The sequence below is a fragment of the Pelobates fuscus genome, chromosome 4, assembly GCF_036172605.1.
Source record: "Pelobates fuscus isolate aPelFus1 chromosome 4, aPelFus1.pri, whole genome shotgun sequence".
Lineage (NCBI taxonomy): Eukaryota > Metazoa > Chordata > Amphibia > Anura > Pelobatidae > Pelobates > Pelobates fuscus.
Genome location: NC_086320.1, coordinates 100,966,945 through 100,987,941, shown reverse-complemented (window position 1 = coordinate 100,987,941; position 20,997 = coordinate 100,966,945). Strand labels below are relative to the sequence as shown.

General features: G+C 40.8%; 1 protein-coding gene across 18 annotated transcripts in view; it reads left to right on the top strand.

The window, feature by feature from the left end:
* The window catches only part of DTNA (dystrobrevin alpha), a 297,949-nt gene that overhangs the window by 147,393 nt on the left and 129,559 nt on the right, over positions 1–20,997 (top strand). For all 18 annotated transcript variants that reach the window (XM_063451409.1, XM_063451411.1, XM_063451405.1 and 15 more), the window contains exons 2-3: positions 9,850–9,917; positions 16,650–16,730. In XM_063451409.1, coding sequence (XP_063307479.1) covers positions 9,851–9,917; positions 16,650–16,730 — 148 coding nt within the window. In that variant the 5' untranslated portion in view covers position 9,850. The remainder of the gene's footprint in view (positions 1–9,849; positions 9,918–16,649; positions 16,731–20,997) is intronic.

Sequence of the window (20,997 nt, the reverse complement as noted above, 5' to 3'; positions counted from 1 at the left end):
GCCGGTTACAGGACCTGCAGCATGGCTGCGTTTGGGTCTAACTGCCTTTCTCTTCATCTGGACTGGCTTGTGCAGGTGGGTGAGGTTGCTTGCTCCTCCGCTTTGTTCCCGTTCTGTTCGGTTTCGCTGTTGCTTGTCTCAGTGTGGTCAACCCTGGGGAGGCTGTGCTGGCAGTCAGATGGTCTCTTCCTCGATCAGCTCCATTGTGCTGGCCGGTCGCGCACATGGCTTGTGCGCAGCGGCCATCTTGTGGGTTGCTGCTCGGTGGGCATGTCATGGCAGGGTCGCTTTTTGAGGCCCAGATTGGCACATTAGTGGATGTTTGTGTAGACCGGGTTAACCCCCCCGGTCCAGAGGGGGGGGGAGAGCCAGACGCCAGCTGGAGACCCGGGAGAGCGGCCGTCTCATCCCGGCTCAAGCTCCCTGGCGCTTCGGGCCTCTGTCGGGTCACCGTTGGTGCCTGGTAGGGTCTTTGGAGGTATCCCCGCATTCATCAGCAGCTTGGGGTCTATGTGGTCGCCGGAGTGTGTTGCTGGGTGAGTTTGGCCCCCAGTTAGCGCCGAGTTTAAGGCCCTGAAGCGGGAGCTCAGACGGAGCACGTCTGATCCCGTCGGCGGTCCGGCCCCGCCCCCCCCACTCTGGTTCTTTTGATAAATATATATCAGCATTGGAGTTCTCCCTTGGTGGGGGTTACTCTTTCCTCAGTTTTGTTTTGTATAATTTCTATAGATAGATCTTTTTGTGTAGCAGCTTTGGCTTTCGTGACTGCTATTAAAGTTTAGTCTCAGCACGTCAAATTGTGTCCACAGCCTGGTGCAAACTGGAGGTATAGCTAAGACAGAGAGTGTACACTTCCTTCGAGCCATTCCAATTTGGGCCTGCAAATGAGCATTGTGATAGGCTGACAGCAGTCAGCTGACACGCTCAGCTAATCACAGCCCCCTGATTGCTGCTGGTTAAGCATTAAAACATTTCAATGTTTAACAGCTTAATGCTGAAGGGAAGGATGGAGCCAGGGGACTCCAGACAGTACCGCCACTTCAATGACTAATCCGTGACAGTGTCCTTTTATAGTGTTCTAAGAATGTTCTGGTTGCGGCCTAATTATGCTATGGAAGTACAATCACATTTGCTATAGCAATGAAATGCGGGCCACATATTTTCTGCCTTAAAGTGACACTTCAAGCATATGCAAAAAACCTTCCTAATTTTTAAAGTTGCAGTATTACTTGTGTAGCACCCATTAGAACAGGCTTCCCCAAACTCCAGCCCTCCAGATGTTGCTGAACTACAACTCCCATGATTCTATGAATGAAACAGGCTGAGAATCATGGGAGTTGTAGTTCAGCAACATCTGGAGGGACAGAGTTTTGGGAAGCATGCATTAGAACGACCTAGGTTAGGAGGCTAAACAGAGTTTATATAAGCAAATCATCTACTTCCTCCTGTATACGGAGATATGAACAGTGCCAGCACATATATTAGAAATACACTATAAATGTGCTTACTGATACTCTGCCCTGTATATGTTTGATTGGTACTAAATATAACACTAATAATGTATCTCTTAAAATCCAATAGCAGACAAATGTGCTGTTTATTTTGCAGTTGAAATGGGTTCTCATTGGTGAGTTCATAGTATTTCAGTTTGTTAAATTGGAATCACATTTTGCTGGCAGCGAATGGTGGACATTGTGTATTTCATTCTTAATTGGATAAACGTTTGCCTTTTCATTAGAGAATATGAGCTGACAAGCAAAACTATTCTAATACTCTGGAAGCAGAGAGCAGTCCCAAGCATAAACTAGTGACAGTCATCTTCATATCGTACCCTGAACTAGTACTTAATGTTTAAGAACTAGCTATATACATTAAAAGATGCCTCCTGCTAAAGTGTCATTGCTCATATAAGTTAAGTTTAAATGAACTGCATGTGGGCAAACCTTGTATAACTAATGTGCAATTTAGAACAAAATGTAATAGACCTAAACAGACCGATTTCTAGACACATTTATTGTAGTTTAAAGACACATTACTGTGAGTATTATTTCTGTGGAGCTCTGTTATACACTCAGACACAGACAATATGGAGCTCCTTAAAATGTAAACAGGGACACTTGGGAGGTTTGCTATAACCGTTTTTGAATGAATGAAAATGGGCCTTATAAATAACACTAAACACTTAAGAAGGAACAGTCACTGGAAGTGACAATTCCTCTTTCCTTCACACCACAAAACACTTTCAGCATTTACCTGGGTAAATAGACTAGAAAAGGTAGGTTCATAAAAAAAAAAGAAAAAAAGAAAAAAAAAAGAAATTAAAAAATACTTATTGCTTTTGCACGTTTACTTTTCAGGGGCTCTACTCCATGATGCCTTTAGCAAGAACACATGCTCTAACGTTGTTGCAATTCTCTCTGTCCGTTTAGTATATAGGAGAGTTATCTAATTGTAAGGAAAGAAAAGGAGATTTTAAATAACTTTTAGAACAATAATAGTTAACTTTAACTATCTGCTTTGCTTAGCTATTTGGTTGTGCCAACAGTGAGGAATCATGGTTCATCACATCACAGACACCATCCTAGACTTGATGCTTTGCGCAAGCAACATTTAAAAACAATTCCTTGCTAATCAATTGACCTATATAAGGGTTACTCCAACCACTATGACCACTTCAGTAATTTGAAGTGGTCATGGTGGTAGCAGTCTGTATGTGCAGTGTTTCAGCTTGTAATTGTGTGCCCAGGGCTAGTTACACCCCCAGCAAACGTGACATTGGCAGCCAAGAATTCTGTGCATATTTTGTGTCTGTCAGCGCACACTGCATGCTGACAACAGGCCCTAAAATCTTCCCCTTGCAGAACCTAGGTGTCCCCTTCCTCCCTGTGGGTGCTCCCTCCATTGTAGACAGGTTTTTTTATGGGTTTTTTTTTTACACTGAAAAGGTCCCCCCGCTGCAAAGGGTTAAAGTAAATTATGAAATAGTGAAATACGGAACATAATAAATATGTGCAAAGTGCATTTAAAGCCTGTTTGAAGACCTCAAAGAAACCCACTGTTCTTATGGAGCACAATCAGTTAATTACACACCTCTCACCTGTTAGCATTATTAAAAACTTGGCTTTTTGTAATCTTGAACCTGTGAGGTAATGGAAAAACCCACAAAGGCATCTGTATTTTTTAAATTCACTATGAAATCTCATTTTTTTGGCATGGTTTTAAGACTGTAATGTTTTCTGACTTGGGCAGAAAAATAATTTGCTAAATTTGCATTTGGCTGAAAGTCGCTAAATGTTTTTGATTGTAATGTAGGCAATAGTTTATAATATCAGCCATCTTGTCTGTTAACTTACTAATGGCCACATCCCAGGTCCCTTGACAGTGCATCGCAAAAGTATAGGTTTAATTATTGATGATTTAACTGAACACATTTGGAGAGAGCATGCAGGAGGTGCCCATACATAGGTGTTGGCAGTGAACTAAGCATTGAAACTTCAGAGGCATGATCTATACACGAAAACAACTTAATTGAGCTAAACTTGTTTTGGTGACTATAGTGTCCCTATAATTATGTTATTTCTGTGCTTTTGCTATATTAACAAAAATTTTTATATGTAACACAACCCTGAAATGTGCCTCAATTAGGACATGTCCTGCTTTAACCCCTTAACCCCTTAAGGACACAGGACATGTGTGACATGTCATGATTCCCTTTTATTCCAGAAGTTTGGTCCTTCAGGGGTTAAGGACACAACTTTGGAATAAAAGGGAATCATGACGGAATATTTCCGTCATGTGTCCTTAAGGGATTAAAGGGGACATGCAGTTGCAATACCCAAATTACAGCCTAACCAGCAAGGAGGCCTCACTGCCTCATGAATGCGGAGAGGTACAAATTAAGGAGTGGAAGGTGCAGAAAGTAGATAGCAACAGCCTTCCAACCCTCCCGATTTCCTGGTTCATTGAGATGAAGTAGCCAGGATGACGTAAATGTCCCTATTTAGGAGTGACAATTCCTACTTTAGGCCCAAATCTATCTGCCTCTCTTTTCTAAGAGCTCCATAGTGTTCGTGTGTCTGAGTGTGTAACAAGGTCCCCACTGCAATACAATCAGCAATATAACGTTTAACCTACAATAAATGTGTTTAGAAATCAGTCTGTGTAAATAGGATACATTATGTGTGTTCTAAATTACATTTTAGTTGTATAAAATTGTTATATGTATGTTATCTTAAATTAGCAAAACTAAAGAGATTTGAAAAGGGAGAAAAACACAGCAGGGAAATTAAGCCAAGACCTATAAAATGATATTTGTTTTGGTGCCTAGAGTTTTTGGAACTCCCCAGCGTTTAAACTGCAAACTCCAAGAATGCGGCCTAATATGACATTCAGGCATTATTGGCAGTTAGTTTATAGACATTTTTTTTAATGTCATAAATCAAACATGGTTTGTAAGACTTGTTGTCATTGGCATAATTTCTATGTGAATTATTTTGAGATGCTAGTTTCTAATAACATTTTTGGTGGGGTGGGATAACATTTATTTTAACTAGTATTGTAGGGGAACTGTTCTAGATTGTAAATACCCACAGGAATAGGGCCTTCACATACTCCTGTATTTGTTGGTCAAATTATGTTTTGTCTCTTAGCTGTATTGTACCTTTGTCTTTTTACTGTACCAGTTGTACCCATGGACATTGCTGCAGAATGTTATGGTGCTTTCTAAATAAAGTTTAATAAATGTTATGTCTCTGGAATTTGCACCATTGAATAAAAACAATATATCATAAAACAGTTCAGACAATGCCAATGCAAACATTGCAAAAGAAGAGGAGAAATTGAAATCTTGTTTCATTTAACTTCTCTGTGTGATGACTGCCAGGTCCAAAGGACCGAGCATATCACAATGATGAACAGTAAGCCATGATGGAGACAACCAGCTGCAGGATAAAGAGGTTCTGGATTTCTACATATAAATTTATTTTCCACCTTTCACAAATACATAATTGTTAAAAATAAGGATAAGTCGGGGAAGATCCACATTTAACTAAGTTTACCTTTTCCAGGCTACACGGGCAGAAGATATTTGCATTTTTCTATCTCGTTTTCTTTTTCATATGTAACCTAGTTAAGCATTGTTGCTTTTAAAGTTTATGTCAACAGCTGTAGAACACATTTACCCTCTCCACAGTGCACAGTGACAGACATGACACCAACAGCACGCTAGCGCAGCTACTCGCACTTCTACTGCAATCAGCTGGCGTCCCCCAGCCCAACACCCCCCCCCCCCCTCCCCACCCCAGATGTTGGGAGCCTATTCACAAAACGGGCTAGGGACAAGCCTCGGCACAACTGACACCCAAGAACCGTACCCAGATACACAACATGAGGCACCTGAACATCTAGCATATTAACTCTAGAGACTCGCAACCACACCACAAAGTGTGTCGACTACCAACTAAACACCCGGATACCTAACTCACCACTAAAGAGACATGCATACATTGACACACCTAGGACATATCGGGTCCGCAAACTATACACACGTCTTGTAAAATCTTTGTTATGTCCAATGTTTAACCATGTTTAACCACGTTATATACTACCAAAAAATGGTGCGTTACGTACGACAAACATATCTTGCTTATGCTTTACCTATGTACATTGTAACCATGTCACATGTAACCAACGTGAATTTCAACGCACCTCAAAAATAAAGAATAAAACATTTTTAAAAAATAAGGATAAGTAACTGAAGTGACAGCTCCCCCTTAAAGGGACTCTATAGGCACCTAGACAACATTTTCTCAATGAAGTGGTCTAGATGCCATGCCCCCCTCTCCCCCCCTCAACCCTGTTAACCCTGCAGCTGAAAACATTGTTGTTCTGCAAAAACGTCATTGATTTCATTGCGGGGTTAACCTGCTAGAGGAGCTTCAACTGAAATAATAGTGAAGTAAAACTCAACTATTTCAATCAGATGGTTCGAGGAAGACTCGCCTGATTGGCTCAGCATGGTGTTTTGCCTGGCATGCGCCCTAGTCTTCCAATGCTTTCCTATGGGAAAGCACTTGATTGGATGAAATAATTGATTTTGATGATCTCAGCCAAAGAGGCAAAGCAGAACACCGGAGACTAGCTCTTTGAGGGAGATAAGTTAAGTGAAACTCAACTTTTTAACCCTGTCCACAATGGTACAATCACTCGGGCTATTTCGATTGTATTGTTCATAACATTAGTTAATGTTTGAGGCTCTAGTGCTCTAGTTTCCTCATGGATAGTCTCTTTGAGCTTCTCAAGTATGCAGTTTGTTCTCGTACCCCAGCTCCTTCAGATATCTCCACAGTAAGTAATCAGAAGATGAAAGAACGGGTGATTGTGGCGACCAATTATTCTGGGAACATCTTGAAATTATCCACTCACCTAGCAGTTGTCTTAGGAGGTCCATTGTGGCCCTGACTGTATGGCCAGTAGCCATATCATGTTGAAACCACATTTCAGGAAGACTTTCCCTTACAGGAAGTAAAAATTTCAAATCGTATCCCAATATCTCACACCAATAAAATTCCAGTATGTTTATTTATTGTTCCTTCATATAGTTATCCAATTACCCATGATGAATCTCCCAAGACTCGGTTATAATATGTTCTGCAAAAAAAATAAAAAATAAAAATGGAACTACTAACAAGGTATTTACCTGTCAAATCCTACTCAGAATTTTGGCCCACCCTGTATAAACAGCCCTGTGCTATTTTTTTTTTAGATAATATGTACATATTGAGGTACATGTTTAGAAACCATGTTTTGTGAAATATTTTATATTCTTTTCCGCTCTCCCTTCACTGATATTTTCCTTGGCTTTTTATGAATTTAGCTTGGAGCTTGGATTATTATGTTAAAAAAGACTACATTTAGGGGGCGGGGCCTGACAGCCAACATGGCAGGACGTGCTCTATGAGAGCTCCGGCAAAAACGGGCAGAATATTAGCAATCCCGGCTACATTAATGTGGCCAGCACCACACGAGACCCGAAAACAGGTCCAGGACCTTACCAGGCACGGAAAGACACCCGATTTGTACAGTTTCGCACTGCGAGCACAAGTTCCGACCATGCGGCCTACACTGGAGCGGAGCCCGAGGCCTGGGGGAGGCGGCCGATCCCCCGACTTGGGACCTGCTCTCAAGCGCAACCTAACGACTGCCCTGCTGCCCCCCCCTCTGGACCGGCGGGGGATATCCCGGTCCTCGTGGGGGTCGATTACCCCCCACACACAGCTCCAAAAAGCGACGACACTCGAGGCTAACCAGGACTATAACGGTCCGATCAAGATGGCGGCCAAAGCACAAACAGTGCCAAAACGCTCCCTCACTAAGCCACCTGAAAACGTTTGGGTATTCCTTGAACGGATCGGCAATCACTTTTGGACCAAACTCCAGATCAGAGGAAGGTCCCTCCACTCAGCAATGTGTGCACTGGCGACATGGATACGACCAGCGACCCGGCGCCAACTAGGCAGACACATGCCCCCAGCCTCTGGAGCGGTCTCCGGCCGGACACAGAACCGGGGACCGAAGCGGCGAGTGCGGACGACATCTCCCTCCGAGCCAATGAGGCCCAGAGAAGGTCCAAAGCGGAACCGGAGACCCGGGCAACACACCAGGATGCCCATTACCACGCAGTATACCAAGAAATGCAGGCCTGGGTCCGATCATCGGCCTGACAAAGCCGGCCACATCTCCACCCACGCACACGACTCATCAAGTCAACCCGAGACTTACCCGTACAGACCAACCCTAACGGAGGCAAGGTGCTGGAGAGTGCTGGCGGAGCATCACGACCGGAGACCGAAGACATATGGGACCCAGGATGCCGTGCTGAAACATGCATTCCCCCTGCAAGGGGTAGGGTGACTATGCACTATGACTCTCAGACGGGCACCTACTCCTAACATATGCCCCATCTACCTGTAAGAGACTTGTAGGTCCTCTGTGGCTCATATACTACACCACACTCCTCGTCTTATCCATCGCTCTACTTTATCTGTGCATGCTAGATACTTAATCTATCACCAACTGAGGCAACTGCTAACTGTTTTGTATCTGGTGCCTAGATATCCCAGAATAGCCTGCAACACTAGCTTAATGTTCTCTTTACAAATGTGCCCTAGGGCAGTGTACCTTAGCTTGATGAGACCGCCTGTTGAAAATGGTGATATTCAATCATACGCATCTCAGGGAGCAAAGTTTTTCTTTAACTTGTGAACAGCTTACTGTCTACCCATGTGTTACCAAATGTCTGACTATAATAATTTAGCATGTTACCAAACGGATCTTAGGATCCATAGCTTGTATTTTCCAACTAAAGTTTAACAACAAAAATTTTTAAAAAATGAGGCATCACAATTCTGGAAATGTAACTTAACCTTGATGATAGATGTATTAACCCTATACTGTAAAACATTCGTACATTTCCCCCCTTTTCTCTTTTGTACCCCATCTTATATGCCTTTAATAAAAGAAAGATTGACACAAAAAAAAAGACTACATTTTCTTCTTTTGGCCGTCCATCAAACGGTTATGTCCACTTTAGACATATGAATTCAGATGTGACTATTTATCCAGCAATTTATTTACCATATAACTTTTCAACTCAATTTTTTCCATTTTTATCAAATGTTCACTTCTCCATCAATTACCTGCTATGTCTCTTCATCCTGTCTCTGCCAATCCCTCTGGGGTTCATGTCATGTCATCAGAAGCATCCATCTAACTAGCAATTACCCCCCATCAAATCATGTGACACCAGGAGCCAATGAGATTTACCAAAGTATTTATCCCGACGCCCAGGATAAAATCTGAAACTCTAATAATCTGTCCGACTCCATATCTAATTGAGTCTTTACACAATCACCACATAAAATGCTGACTGAATCAACAACCTTCTTGTGTCCATCTTTTAAATGAACTTTATAAAGTAGTACAATCACTTTACTACGTGTTGAAATAATTCATATTTAATGGAACAGGAAAACCTGAAAGAATCATTTCCATCAGCATTTATATTGTGTTAACATTTTTGGAAGTGCTGTACTAATAATGAAGAGGATACTGCTAATACACTTTTACCTGTTTTTTTAGAACTTATATTAATATGATTTTTTTTAAATTTTGTTTTTTATTGACACATACACAAAACAATCTAGCAGTAATGGTAACTATGCATTTAAACACTCGTAGATGAAGGGAGATTACAATAAGTAGATGATGGTCCAGGGTTCTCATGAGCTCCAAAGAATAGGCTCTATCTACATAGATTCACCATTCAGTCCTAGAGAAACTGCGGTAAATGCAAAGTTTCCAATGACCTCTTCTAGAAAGACTGACAGGCAACTAAAAGATAGGATAACTGGTTATAAGGGAATTATTCTTCCATCACTGTTTGAATTAATCTAGTGATGATGCTGGGCTAGATCCATTCTGGAAGGTCTTGTTACCTTCCATTAGCTGAAGTTTTTCATCTTCTTGAAAGTGTGTCCTTCTCTTAAGATATTCAACTTGTGTCGTCACTAAGCGACCAGAAGTATTTGGATAATAGCTCAAGTTCTAATGACCGACCGCATTGCTCCGTCTCGTACTTAATGCACAAACTGCTACTGTTTTGACATCATTAAGTCTTTTAATAGCCTAATAAATTTAGAATTCAATTGTACTGTAACCTCTGTTGTGCAAAGTGTCTGGTACTTTTGTTGAAAAATAAATAAATAATGACTTGTTTTGAGTTGGATATCATGCAATGATTATTGCTGTTCTTTTTCCTAAACATACTCTTGTTGCTTTGTTTTTCTTTAGAATGATTGAGGACTGTGGAAAAAGGGGGAGTAACATGGCAGAAAGAAGGCAACTGTTTGCAGAAATGCGTAAGTATCCCAGTTTTGTTTATTTTAGATTATGTCTGTTTGATTTTTGAGAGCATCAGCACTTTACTGCAAAATTACTGGTTCTTAGAAAATTGTTGCACAGTTGTGATTTCATAGTGCTAATATACTGGCAATGAAGGACCACAAATGAATGTGGAATAGTATAGCGATGGTCATGATTATGCACTTTTTTTGTTGTTGGTTTTTTTTTTTTTGTTTGTTAAAGCATTAACAAATGACTAGAGTTCAATAGGACTTTTTAGAAGGTCATGTATTACGCTTTAAAATCACTCATCAAAAGATGTATTTTCTTAGGGAATTGTATTGCATTTCTTGATCCTAAAGTCATTGTAGAAGATTTTTTTTTGTAATTTTTAATTTTTTTGTTTTTATTATATTTATTTACCCAAACAATTAAAGGGACATTTGAAGTCTAAGCACCAAGATTACACCATCCTAATGAAGTGATCTGGAAGTATATCTGCATCCTTGTGTAGTTGCTGTTTCCCCACCTACTAGTTGCTGTCAAACAGACTCTAGTAGAGTATTAGACACTGAGAAGCAATGGTTGGCTGCTATAGGCTGACGCTCCTATTCAATCATTTGCCGCCCTTGACAAGTGCTGTTCTGTACAATGTATTTTAAGCTCTGTCACTGCTGAGTACACTACGTCTGTGCTAAACAGCTGGAAAATGATTTAAACTCAGAAAGTCACACCGCGCCAAGGCACAATAACCTTTTAATTGAGAGTTAATGATAATGGTACCTAGTGGATCCCTGTAAGGATGCTGTAGTTTTATAACGGCTGGGGATCTGCCTTTGGGCAGCTCTTCCATTGCAGTTTTTAAAAACTACAATGTTTACACTGCAGGGTTAAGTCTACCTCTTGTGGCTGTTGGTATGACAGCCACTAGAAGTGCTTCCATGGCACAGACCAAGCAAAAGACCCATAGGAAAGCATTGATTTAATACTTATGTGTGAGAAAGTTTGAATGCACACGCAGTACTCACTCACTCACAGTATTAGGTCCTCATTGATCCTCTGTGAGAAGCATTAGATTGGACCATCTACTCACAGTATTAGGTCCCCATTGATCCTCTGTGAGAAGCATTAGATTGGACCATCTACTCACAGTATTAGTTCCCCATTGATCCTCTGTGAGAAGCATTAGATTGGACCATCTACTCACAGTATTAGGTCCCCATTGATCCTCTGTGAGAAGCATTAGATTGGACCATCTACTCACAGTATTAGGTCCCCATTGATCCTCTGTGAGAAGCATTAGATTGGACCATCTACTCACAGTATTAGGTCCCCATTGATCCTCTGTGAGAAGCATTAGATTGGACCATCTACTCACAGTATTAGGTCCCCATTGATCCTCTGTGAGAAGCATTAGATTGGACCATTGACTCACAGTATTAGGTCCCCATTGATCCTCTGTGAGATGCATTAGATTGGACCATCTACTCACAGTATTAGGTCCCCATTGATCCTCTGTGAGAAGCATTAGATTGGACCATCTACTCACAGTATTAGGTCCCCATTGATCCTCTGTGAGAAGCATTAGATTGGACCATCTACTCACAGTATTAGGTCCCCATTGATCCTCTGTGAGAAGCATTAGATTGGACCATCTACTCACAGTATTAGGTCCCCATTGATCCTCTGTGAGAAGCATTAGATTGGACCATCGACTCTAAGAGAGCCTTAATGCTGGAAACACGTATACTATTTTAATGCACGAGGAGGGCAGCCTTATACACATGGGGACAGGGACTGCTACTTAACATTAAGAATACCTGTTTGCACCCCTAACCTTACAGTGTTCCTTTAATGAATGCAGAGTATGCAATTCTGATCATCCTTGTCATCTGACCCTAAATAAGTTTCCTCATTTCTTTTTTTATAGTTTAAATGTATAAACTGTGTTTAAATGGCCGTAAGATTGCCTACAATAAGGTATAGTCAGTATGTATTTATTTATTGTTATGACAAGTGATAACGTTGAAGTCCTGTCTCCCTACATTTAACTGTAGCTGTTCAGTCAGCCCTGAACCACGTGATATCAGCTACAGAGTTACTACCCATAATGCTTTCCTATTACTTATTGTGCTGCTCAGCTCTCGTTTGCTCCTCTGCCACACTGGTAGGAAATTATCTCTGTGAGTTCGTCTAAAGAAAAAGCTCTCTGCAAAAGGTCAAAATCATCCTCCGACATTCGGGGAAGGTCAAGATCCATCAGGAAATTGTCAATTTCCGAGTGTGTAGGGAGGACCGTCTGTATAGTACAATTTACTATAATAGGTAGCGAACTGGTTGACAATAGCTTGGGGGTCTAACGTTTTTTTGCCCATGTCAGTTTCTAGGAATGCAATCCTGGAGGCGACAGATCTTTTTTTTTTTTTTATCTGTGAAGCCAGTTTGGCACCTGCCCTGTTCCCGTTGGCAAACAAATTGTGTTTAGATTTTCTAAGCAAAAATGTAATTTTGCCCAGCTCTATATCTCTAAGTTGGGTTTGGAGATGGAGTAATTTAGTATATGTAGTAGAGTTAGGATCATGTTTGTTTGAGTGTGTTTGGGTTCTAATTTCCGCAATAAGCGAGGCATATTTAGCTAGTCTTAGTTTCTTGGCGTAGCTAGCATGTTTTATGAAACTACCTCTAATGAACGCTTTATGTGCTAGCCAAATTTGGTCAACAGGGGAATCCAGGACGAAAATTCAGTCCTTGCAAGTCTGCTAGGAGAGGTAATTGTTATTCCCTATATAACTTTTGCTAATGCATCAAAGAGCTTAAACGATTATTGGGATAGGTTTTAGTGAGAGGGACAGAACTGTGCCTATGCTTCATTAATCACCAGTAAAATAAACTTTCAAAAGCTTTGTAAATGTTTTGTTGTTTATTAGAGATTTGCTATTTCTGATTTCATGAACTACCATGTCTTAAGGGAATACATTTTTGTAAAGAATAAAAAATAATAACATAAGTGACAAAGCAAAGGGAGTACATTAGGTATGAAGTGCCTCATATTTTAAAGTAGGATGGTAACCTGTGGTGTGGACCATTGTCTTTTGTGACAAAAATAGACATAATATCAAAATCCCAGGACGTACTTGAAAATAACTAACAGCTAAATATACCTTTCCTCGTTAAACACTTTATTATTATTATTATTATTATCATTATTATTATTATTATTATTATTAGACTTTATTATATTGACCATGCTTTATTTGGTTTATATTTACCTTTGGAACATACATTTAAAATCTGGTAGAATTAACTTTTTGGATTGAGCTGCTAAATCAAAATACCCAGCTGTGCAGTCAAGTTATTTGTGTTAGGAAGTGTAATCAGCGGAATCGAGACCAATTCGATTAAAATGAGAGCGTGGAATGGATGTTTATTTTGAGGTTGGTGCTTCATCTGTCGATGTATCTATTCAATTTACTGAAACGGAGTACCGTATATACTCGAGTATAAGCAGAGTTTTTCAGCACATTTTTTTTGTGCTGAAAAAGCCCCCCTCGGCTTATACTCGAGTCAAGGTCTGTATTATGGCAACTTAGATTGCCATAATACAGACGAGGAATGCCGGGCTCATTACAAGCCTGGCGGTCCTGTTGGGGGCCGGGAGCAAGCTGTTACTTACCTGTGCAGCAGCTCTGTTCATCTCCGTTCACCTCCGTTCCGTTCAGCTCCCTGTGTAAATCTCGCCAGACTCCGCGCAGCACGCAGACCGCAGAGGTGAACGGAGCTGCTGCACAGGTAAGTAACAGCTTGCTCCCGGCCCCCCTCCTGTACAGCCCATGTCACTGGACCACCATGGATTGAGATAGCCCCCTCCCTGGCCAGGCAACAAGCAGGGAGGGGGGACGAAAAAAAAAAAAAAGAAACAAATAAATATTACAATAATAAAATAAAATATTAACAATATTAAAATGATAAAATAACCATATTAAAATAAAAATGCCCTCCTCCCACCCAGTTTACACACACTACACAAACACACACACACACACACACTCTGCATCATATACACACACACTGCATTCACACAAACACACACTCTGCATTATATACACTCTGCATTATATACACTCTGCATTATATACACTCTGCATTATATACACACACTGCATTCATACAAACACACACTCTGCATTATATGCACACACTACATTCATTGTACACACACACTGCATTCATACAAACACACACTATGCATTATATACACACACAATGCATTCATTGTACACACACACACACTGCATTCATTGTACACACACACACACACACTGCATTCATTGTACACACACACACTGTAAATAAATATTCAATTAATGTAATTTTTGGGGGATCTAATTTTATTTAGAAATTTACCAGTAGCTGCTGCATTTCCCACCCTAGGCTTATACTCGAGTCAATACGTTTTTCCAGTTTTTTGTGGTAAAATTAGGGGCCCCGGCTTATATTCAGGTCGGCTTATACTCGAGTATATACGGTAAGTAATAGAGTGCCATCTACTGTCTGAGCATTGCTGGTCCACCAATCTAGAACTGAACTCAGTTATTCACAGCTTTAGGCATACTATATTGATTAATTGCATTTATACACTGGGCACAGTTTGCTGGGATTTAAAAAGACAGTTATATTTGTTTCTTATTACTATAGCCCTATGAATGAACAGAGTTGAAGGACAAAGCCACTGTGACTAAAAGTGACCTCTCAGTTTTACTACAAGTGAATTTCTACTTAGTTCACTCATGACTGAGCAATAGCCAGGGATTTGATTATCAGAAAATGCACTATGGGTAAAACAAAACATATTAAACTTTGGACTGACACAAGCTATGGATATACAGCATTAAGTAAACAGGCCTTTAAATCGTAACATCTTCTTCTTAGAAAATAATAATGCATTTAATACTTGATATTTCTAATAGGTGGCGCAAGTAATGTGATTTGTACACAAAGAAGGGTAAGGGAGATAAGTAATTTTATAAATCCATCGTAGGATCAATGTACTCTTCATAAACTGGTTTACATTGTAGGGACAGGAATATTTATGTTAATACTCTCATATTCATGTAAACAATTTCTCCATATGTTAGTGTTGGGACTGTCCTGCCTGAGATCTGCAGCATTTTATTACTCTGTTAGTAGGAGAATACCTCATCACTTACTGCTGACTGTAACTCAGAGCGGTTATGTGTGATCTACCCACCCATGAAAAATTAGTATTTCATATAGTTAGAATCTTCACTGAAATTTCAACCTAGTAAAGAGATATACGGAGACAGTGTAGGGATCACTATTTTCTACATCTGACACTTATAGAAACTGGGCGGGGCTACAGCCATAGGCGTAACTAGAAACTACGGGGCCCCGGTGCAAAAATTGCCCTGGGGCCACCCCATACATCCGCGCCCCCCATACATGCAGAGAAACAGATACACACGCAGACACATACATACAAACATACACACAGAGAACCATACATAGAGACACACACACATACATACAGACAAACACATATACACAGACACACAGACATACAGGCACACACACACACAGACATACAGACACACACACACAGATATACTGATACAGATATTCTCTATCACACACACAAACTGGTAACTGTTACTGCTATTTAGTGACTTACTTGGGGTCCAGTGGCTGTCTCATGCTGATGGGAGACAGAGCTCCCACTCTGACTCCCTCCTCTCTTCCTGTGCGGCGCTCTGTTGGCTCCAGGTCAAGCTCTCACTTCCTCCCAGCTCTGACATAATAACTGGGGCCCAGTCGCGCTCTTAAAGGAAATCCATTGCCATCGTGTGGCTTCAAGAGTATGGGCCACCCGATGGGCTCCTTCAATGCGGCCCCGTCGGTTTTTCCGCGCAGTTGAGGCCACACCAAAATGCTGGTGGGCACCCCGGTCGCAGGGGTCAATAGGGCAACCGGGCCCCCTGGAGCGACTGGCCCGGTGGCAGCTGCGACTCCTGCGACCATGTTAGTTCCACCAGTGGCTACAGCCATTTGAAAATGTAATTCCATCCAATCCATAGACCTCAGTGCTGGACTCTTGCGCATGCACAAGAGTACAGCAGTGATGGCGCTGAGGAGGATCGGTCGGAAGAAGATGGATGCGCCTGTGAGGGACAGGTCCAGTTAAGCAGAACTCATCTTTGCTTCCCCCCAGCCACCGGACCCCCAGCAGTAATGTCACCATCAGTGGTGATTGTGTCTCTTTAATATTTGGCACATATAGTGTTCGCAACAATGCTAGCGTTAAGCAGAAAGAATAAATCGGAACTGACATTTTTCTTAAATGTACACCATAAATAAACCACTGAGAAGGACCTGTAACTTGTGTTAAACTATTTTCTATTTTGTTTTTGAGACGTTCCTTTTTCTTTTACATTTGTATTTAAAGATTTTGCATATTACACCATAATCCAGTTCAGACAAATCAAAGCTGGAGCAAACCTTTTGAATGAAGAAGAGAAATCGAAACATTGATTTCAGTTGACTTTTCTCTGTATACTTTATCTATGCTGGCTGCCAAGTGAAAAGCACAGTTTGTAACAATGTTTGACAGGGAGCTAAAATGGAGGTAGGATAAAGAGATGTGAATTTCTACATTTCATTTTCTTTCACAACTCACAGTTGTGTGAGTATAAACGTTACATGCCCAATCTTTACTTTTCCTCTTCATTTTCTAGGCGCGCAAGATTTGGATCGTATTCGTTTATCTACTTACCGAACAGCGTGTAAAATCAGATTTGTGCAGAAGAAATGCAACTGTAAGTAGAAAGTAACATCATTGATGTATGAGTCATTCTGTTTTGCTTTCAGCTTTATTTTCCTATAGCTGTTGGATTTCAATATGTATTGTGGTAAAATGGAAATGAAAACATGGATTCCCTTAAATGTAATAAAATACTAGACTGTGGAAGCTTAGAGTTTCTTATGTAGTGTATAATGTAAGCATCTTTTCTGGCAGAGAACCAACAGACGCACACGATGTGCAGCAGCGGATCTAGAATGGTCTGTTATATTCTTACAAACGGTTTGTTATTTAGATGTAAATCATTTGGTCATTTATTATTATTCCATTTTACCGACATGTTTTGCAGTGTAATGGACAGGGGTTGATAGCCGCTCTGCCTTGTTAACTTCTCACCTTACTTCATGTTCGACAAAACTTAACAGAAGGCGGGGCTATTTTTGCCAAGTCTTATCACTTCCCTCACCGGTTGCTAACAACAGCTGGAGGAATAACTCAAAACAAGCCAATACCTCGGTGCTGTACTCTCACCCATGCGTGAGAGTACATCACTGACGTCCGCTCTTGGCAGATGAAATGCTAGGAGCTGAAGAGGACCTCCCGGATTCGGATGGCGGCAGTTTTGAGGAACATGTTCAGGGAAGAAGAATTCACCTTTTTTCACACCGCACCGCCACCTGACACCAAGCTGTGAAGTCGCCATCAGGGGTGACATAATGTTTATTTTTTTTCTTTAATTTTAATTTAAAGTGATGGCTTTGTGGCTGTGACTCATCACTTAATGGAACACTATTGGGCCAGGAACACACACACATATTGCTGATTCTATAGTGTTAAAACCACCGTCTAGCCCCACCCACCCCCCCTTGTTGCCTGCATGCCTGACATCATCAAAAGTGATTGTGTGAACTAATCACAATGCTTTCCCATAGGATTGGCTAAGACTGTCAAGGAGGCAGATCAGGGGCAGAGCCAGCATGATTCAAACACAGCCCTGGCCAATCAGCTTCTCCTCATAGAGATGTATTGAATCAATGCAACACTATGCGGAAAGTTTAGTGTCTGCATGCAGATGGCGGAGACACTGAATGGCAGTACTGCACAGTGTGCAGCACTACCCTAGGAAACACCTTTTGTAGCCATCTGAGGAGTGGCCCATGGAGCCATCCCTAGGCTGAAATGTAAACACTGCATTTTCTCTGAAAATACAGTGTTTACTGCAAAAAGCCTGAAGGTAATGATTCTACTCACCAAAACAAATACAATAAGTCTATGTGCTATGTTTGTTTTTTGTTTTTTTAAACATATGCAAATTGTTACCTGGAACCACCAACAGCATCTCTATCATAGGTGTCAGGATAGTGGTGAGCCGGGCTAGAGAACAGATTGTGAAAATGTACTTTATTACTATTAGTCCTGAGGCTCAGACTCAGAGGCTACAGCTCACAGTCAAATGTTCGTCACTGAAGTTTCGGCATGAAATTTGCTGTGCCGGAAGTTCAGTAACTGCAACGAAGGCACCCAGCGGCTCTTCAAGAACTGCCTACTACCTGTGTACTGCCTGCTCCCAGCAGCAGATAAAGTGCACGGAAGGGTTTCAGAGACCCCCCTTCTCCATCCCAGATACAGACAGACAGTGAGAGAGGTCAGCCAAAGAGCGAGCTCAATCAAGTCATGGATGCATGCTCTGAATGCCACCTTACTGCCATCCTGAATTCAGAAGAAATTGCCACGAACATCACTTACCTAAACAATGTATAGGTGCTGTTGGAAGCTGCCTGGACAGGCTAGACCAGGAGAGGAGAGGAGAGGAAAAGTAAGATTTAAAAAAAAAATAAAAATATTCGGTACATTTCTAGAAAAAAAATTCAAATAAACTAATTTGAAAGTACAATATTCAGTGTCAGACACAAGATTGCATGTATTATATAAACCGTGAGTGTACAAGTACAAGAACAATCATTCATACATCCCAGTAATGCGAAAAACAGAATAAGGAGAGAACAGAAAATAAAAGGAAAAAACAGGTATGAGGCCATTGGGGGGAAGGGAGAGGATCCATAAAAGAGCAATCAGTCTATTGTCATCTTGAGATGGTCTAAATATTTCTTCCAGGAGGAAAAGTAAGTTTTATGGGGAGTTGAATGATGCTAAAGAATAGAGGAGTACCAAGATTCCTGGGAATACAGCTAAACAAAGGAAACATAGAAACATGTGACGGCAGATAAGAACCATTCGAAGCGATAACATTCGCCAAGTCAAAGGACTACACTAAGTTCACCAATATTTGGAAACCTTGGACAAAATTCATGGAAACCACAACCACTCACTAAACCCCTCATCCCCCCCCCCTCCCCCACTCCCATCCCTTCCTCTCCTACCTTTCCACTCCCACCACTATTTTTCCACCCACACAAATTCATCTCATTGAGGTTAGTAGAACCTTCTATTACAAAGTCGCAACAGAACCTTAAACCGTATGACTATCTTTGAAGTGGACCCACGAACTTATATTTCATGTTAAACCTCTTTTTATGATTCTTTGTATAACTAATCTACCTTTATTGAATCAATATACAATTGTAATGTTTTATTGTTACATTTGCTACATATGTTTTCAAATTTATATCCAGTCACATTTTGACCTTTGTACCAATTGCATGTCGATGTTGTAAAACTATATGCACATAAAAAGAATAAAAATTTGAAATTAAAAAAAAAAAAAAAAAAAGAACCATTCGGCCCATCTAGTCTGCCCAATTTTCTAAATACTTTAATTAGTCCCTGGCCTTATCTTATAGTTACATAGTTACATAGTTAGATAGCTGAAAAGAGACTTGCGTCCATCAAGTTCAGCCTTCCTCACACCTGTTTTTTGCTGTTGATCCAAAAGGCAAAAAAAAAAAAAAAACCCAGTTTGAAGCACAATTTTGCAACAAGCTAGGACAAAAAATTCCTTCTTGACCCCAGAATGGCAGTCAGATTTATCCTTGAATCAAGCAGTTATTACCCTACATTGAAAGATTATATCCTTGAATATTCTGTCTTTGCAAGTATGCATCTAGTAGCTGTTTGAACATCTGTATGGACTCTGATAAAACCACTTCTTCAGGCAGAGAATTCCACATCCTGATTGTTCTTACAGTAAAAAAACCTTTCCTTTGCCTTAGACGAAATCTTCTTTCTTCCAGTCTAAACGCATGGCCTCGTGTCCTATGTAAAGTCCGGTTTGTGAATAGATTTCCACACAATGGTTTGTATTGGCCACGAATATATTTGTATAATGTTATCATATCCCCTCTCAGGCGACGTTTTTCTAAACTAAATAGGTTTAAATTTGTTAACCTTTCTTCATAGCTGATATGTTCCATTCCTTTTATTAATTTTGTAGCCCGCCTCTGCACTTTTTCTAGTGCCATGATATCCTTCTTTAGAACAGGTGCCCAAAATTGCACAGCATATTCAATATGTGGTCTTACCAGTGATTTATAGAGAGGCAAAATGATATTCTCGTCCCGAGAATGAATGCCCTTTTTCATGCATGACAATACCTTACTGGCCTTGGCCACTGCTGATTGACATTGCACATTGTTGCATAGTTTGTTGTCTATAACAATTCCCAAATCCTTTTCGTGTGTTGTTATCCCTAATTCACTTCCATTAAGGGTATATGTTGCTTGTGTATTCTTTACGCCGAAGTGCATAACTTTGCATTTTTCAACATTAAATTTCATCTGCCATTTGAGTGCCCAGTCCTCCAGTCTATCTAAATCCTTCTGCAGCAAAGTAATATCTTGCTCACATTGTATTATTTTACAAAGTTTTGTGTCATCTGCAAACACTGAAACATGACTTTCAATGCTGTCTTCAAGATCATTTATAAAAATGTTAAATAGAAGGGGTCCCAGAACAGACCCCTGAGGGACACCACTTGCCACCTCTGTCCAGCTTGAAAATTTACCATTAACGACAACTCTTTGTATTCTGTTTTTAAGCCAATGTTCTACCCAAGAACAAGCATTTTCATCGAGACCGATTTCCTTGAGTTTGAACACTAATCTTTTGTGTGGAACTGTATCAAATGCCTTGGCAAAATCCAAAGCCTTATTCCTATCCCACGCATGCTTAAACTCCTTTACTGTGTTAACCTCTACCACTTCAGCTGGAAGGCTATTCCATGCATCCACTACCCTCTCAGTAAAGTAATACTTACTGATATAGCTCTGCCTGGCTACTGGTGCCAGTAGCCAGGCAGAGCTCAGAGATGGCACCTTGCCCTCTGT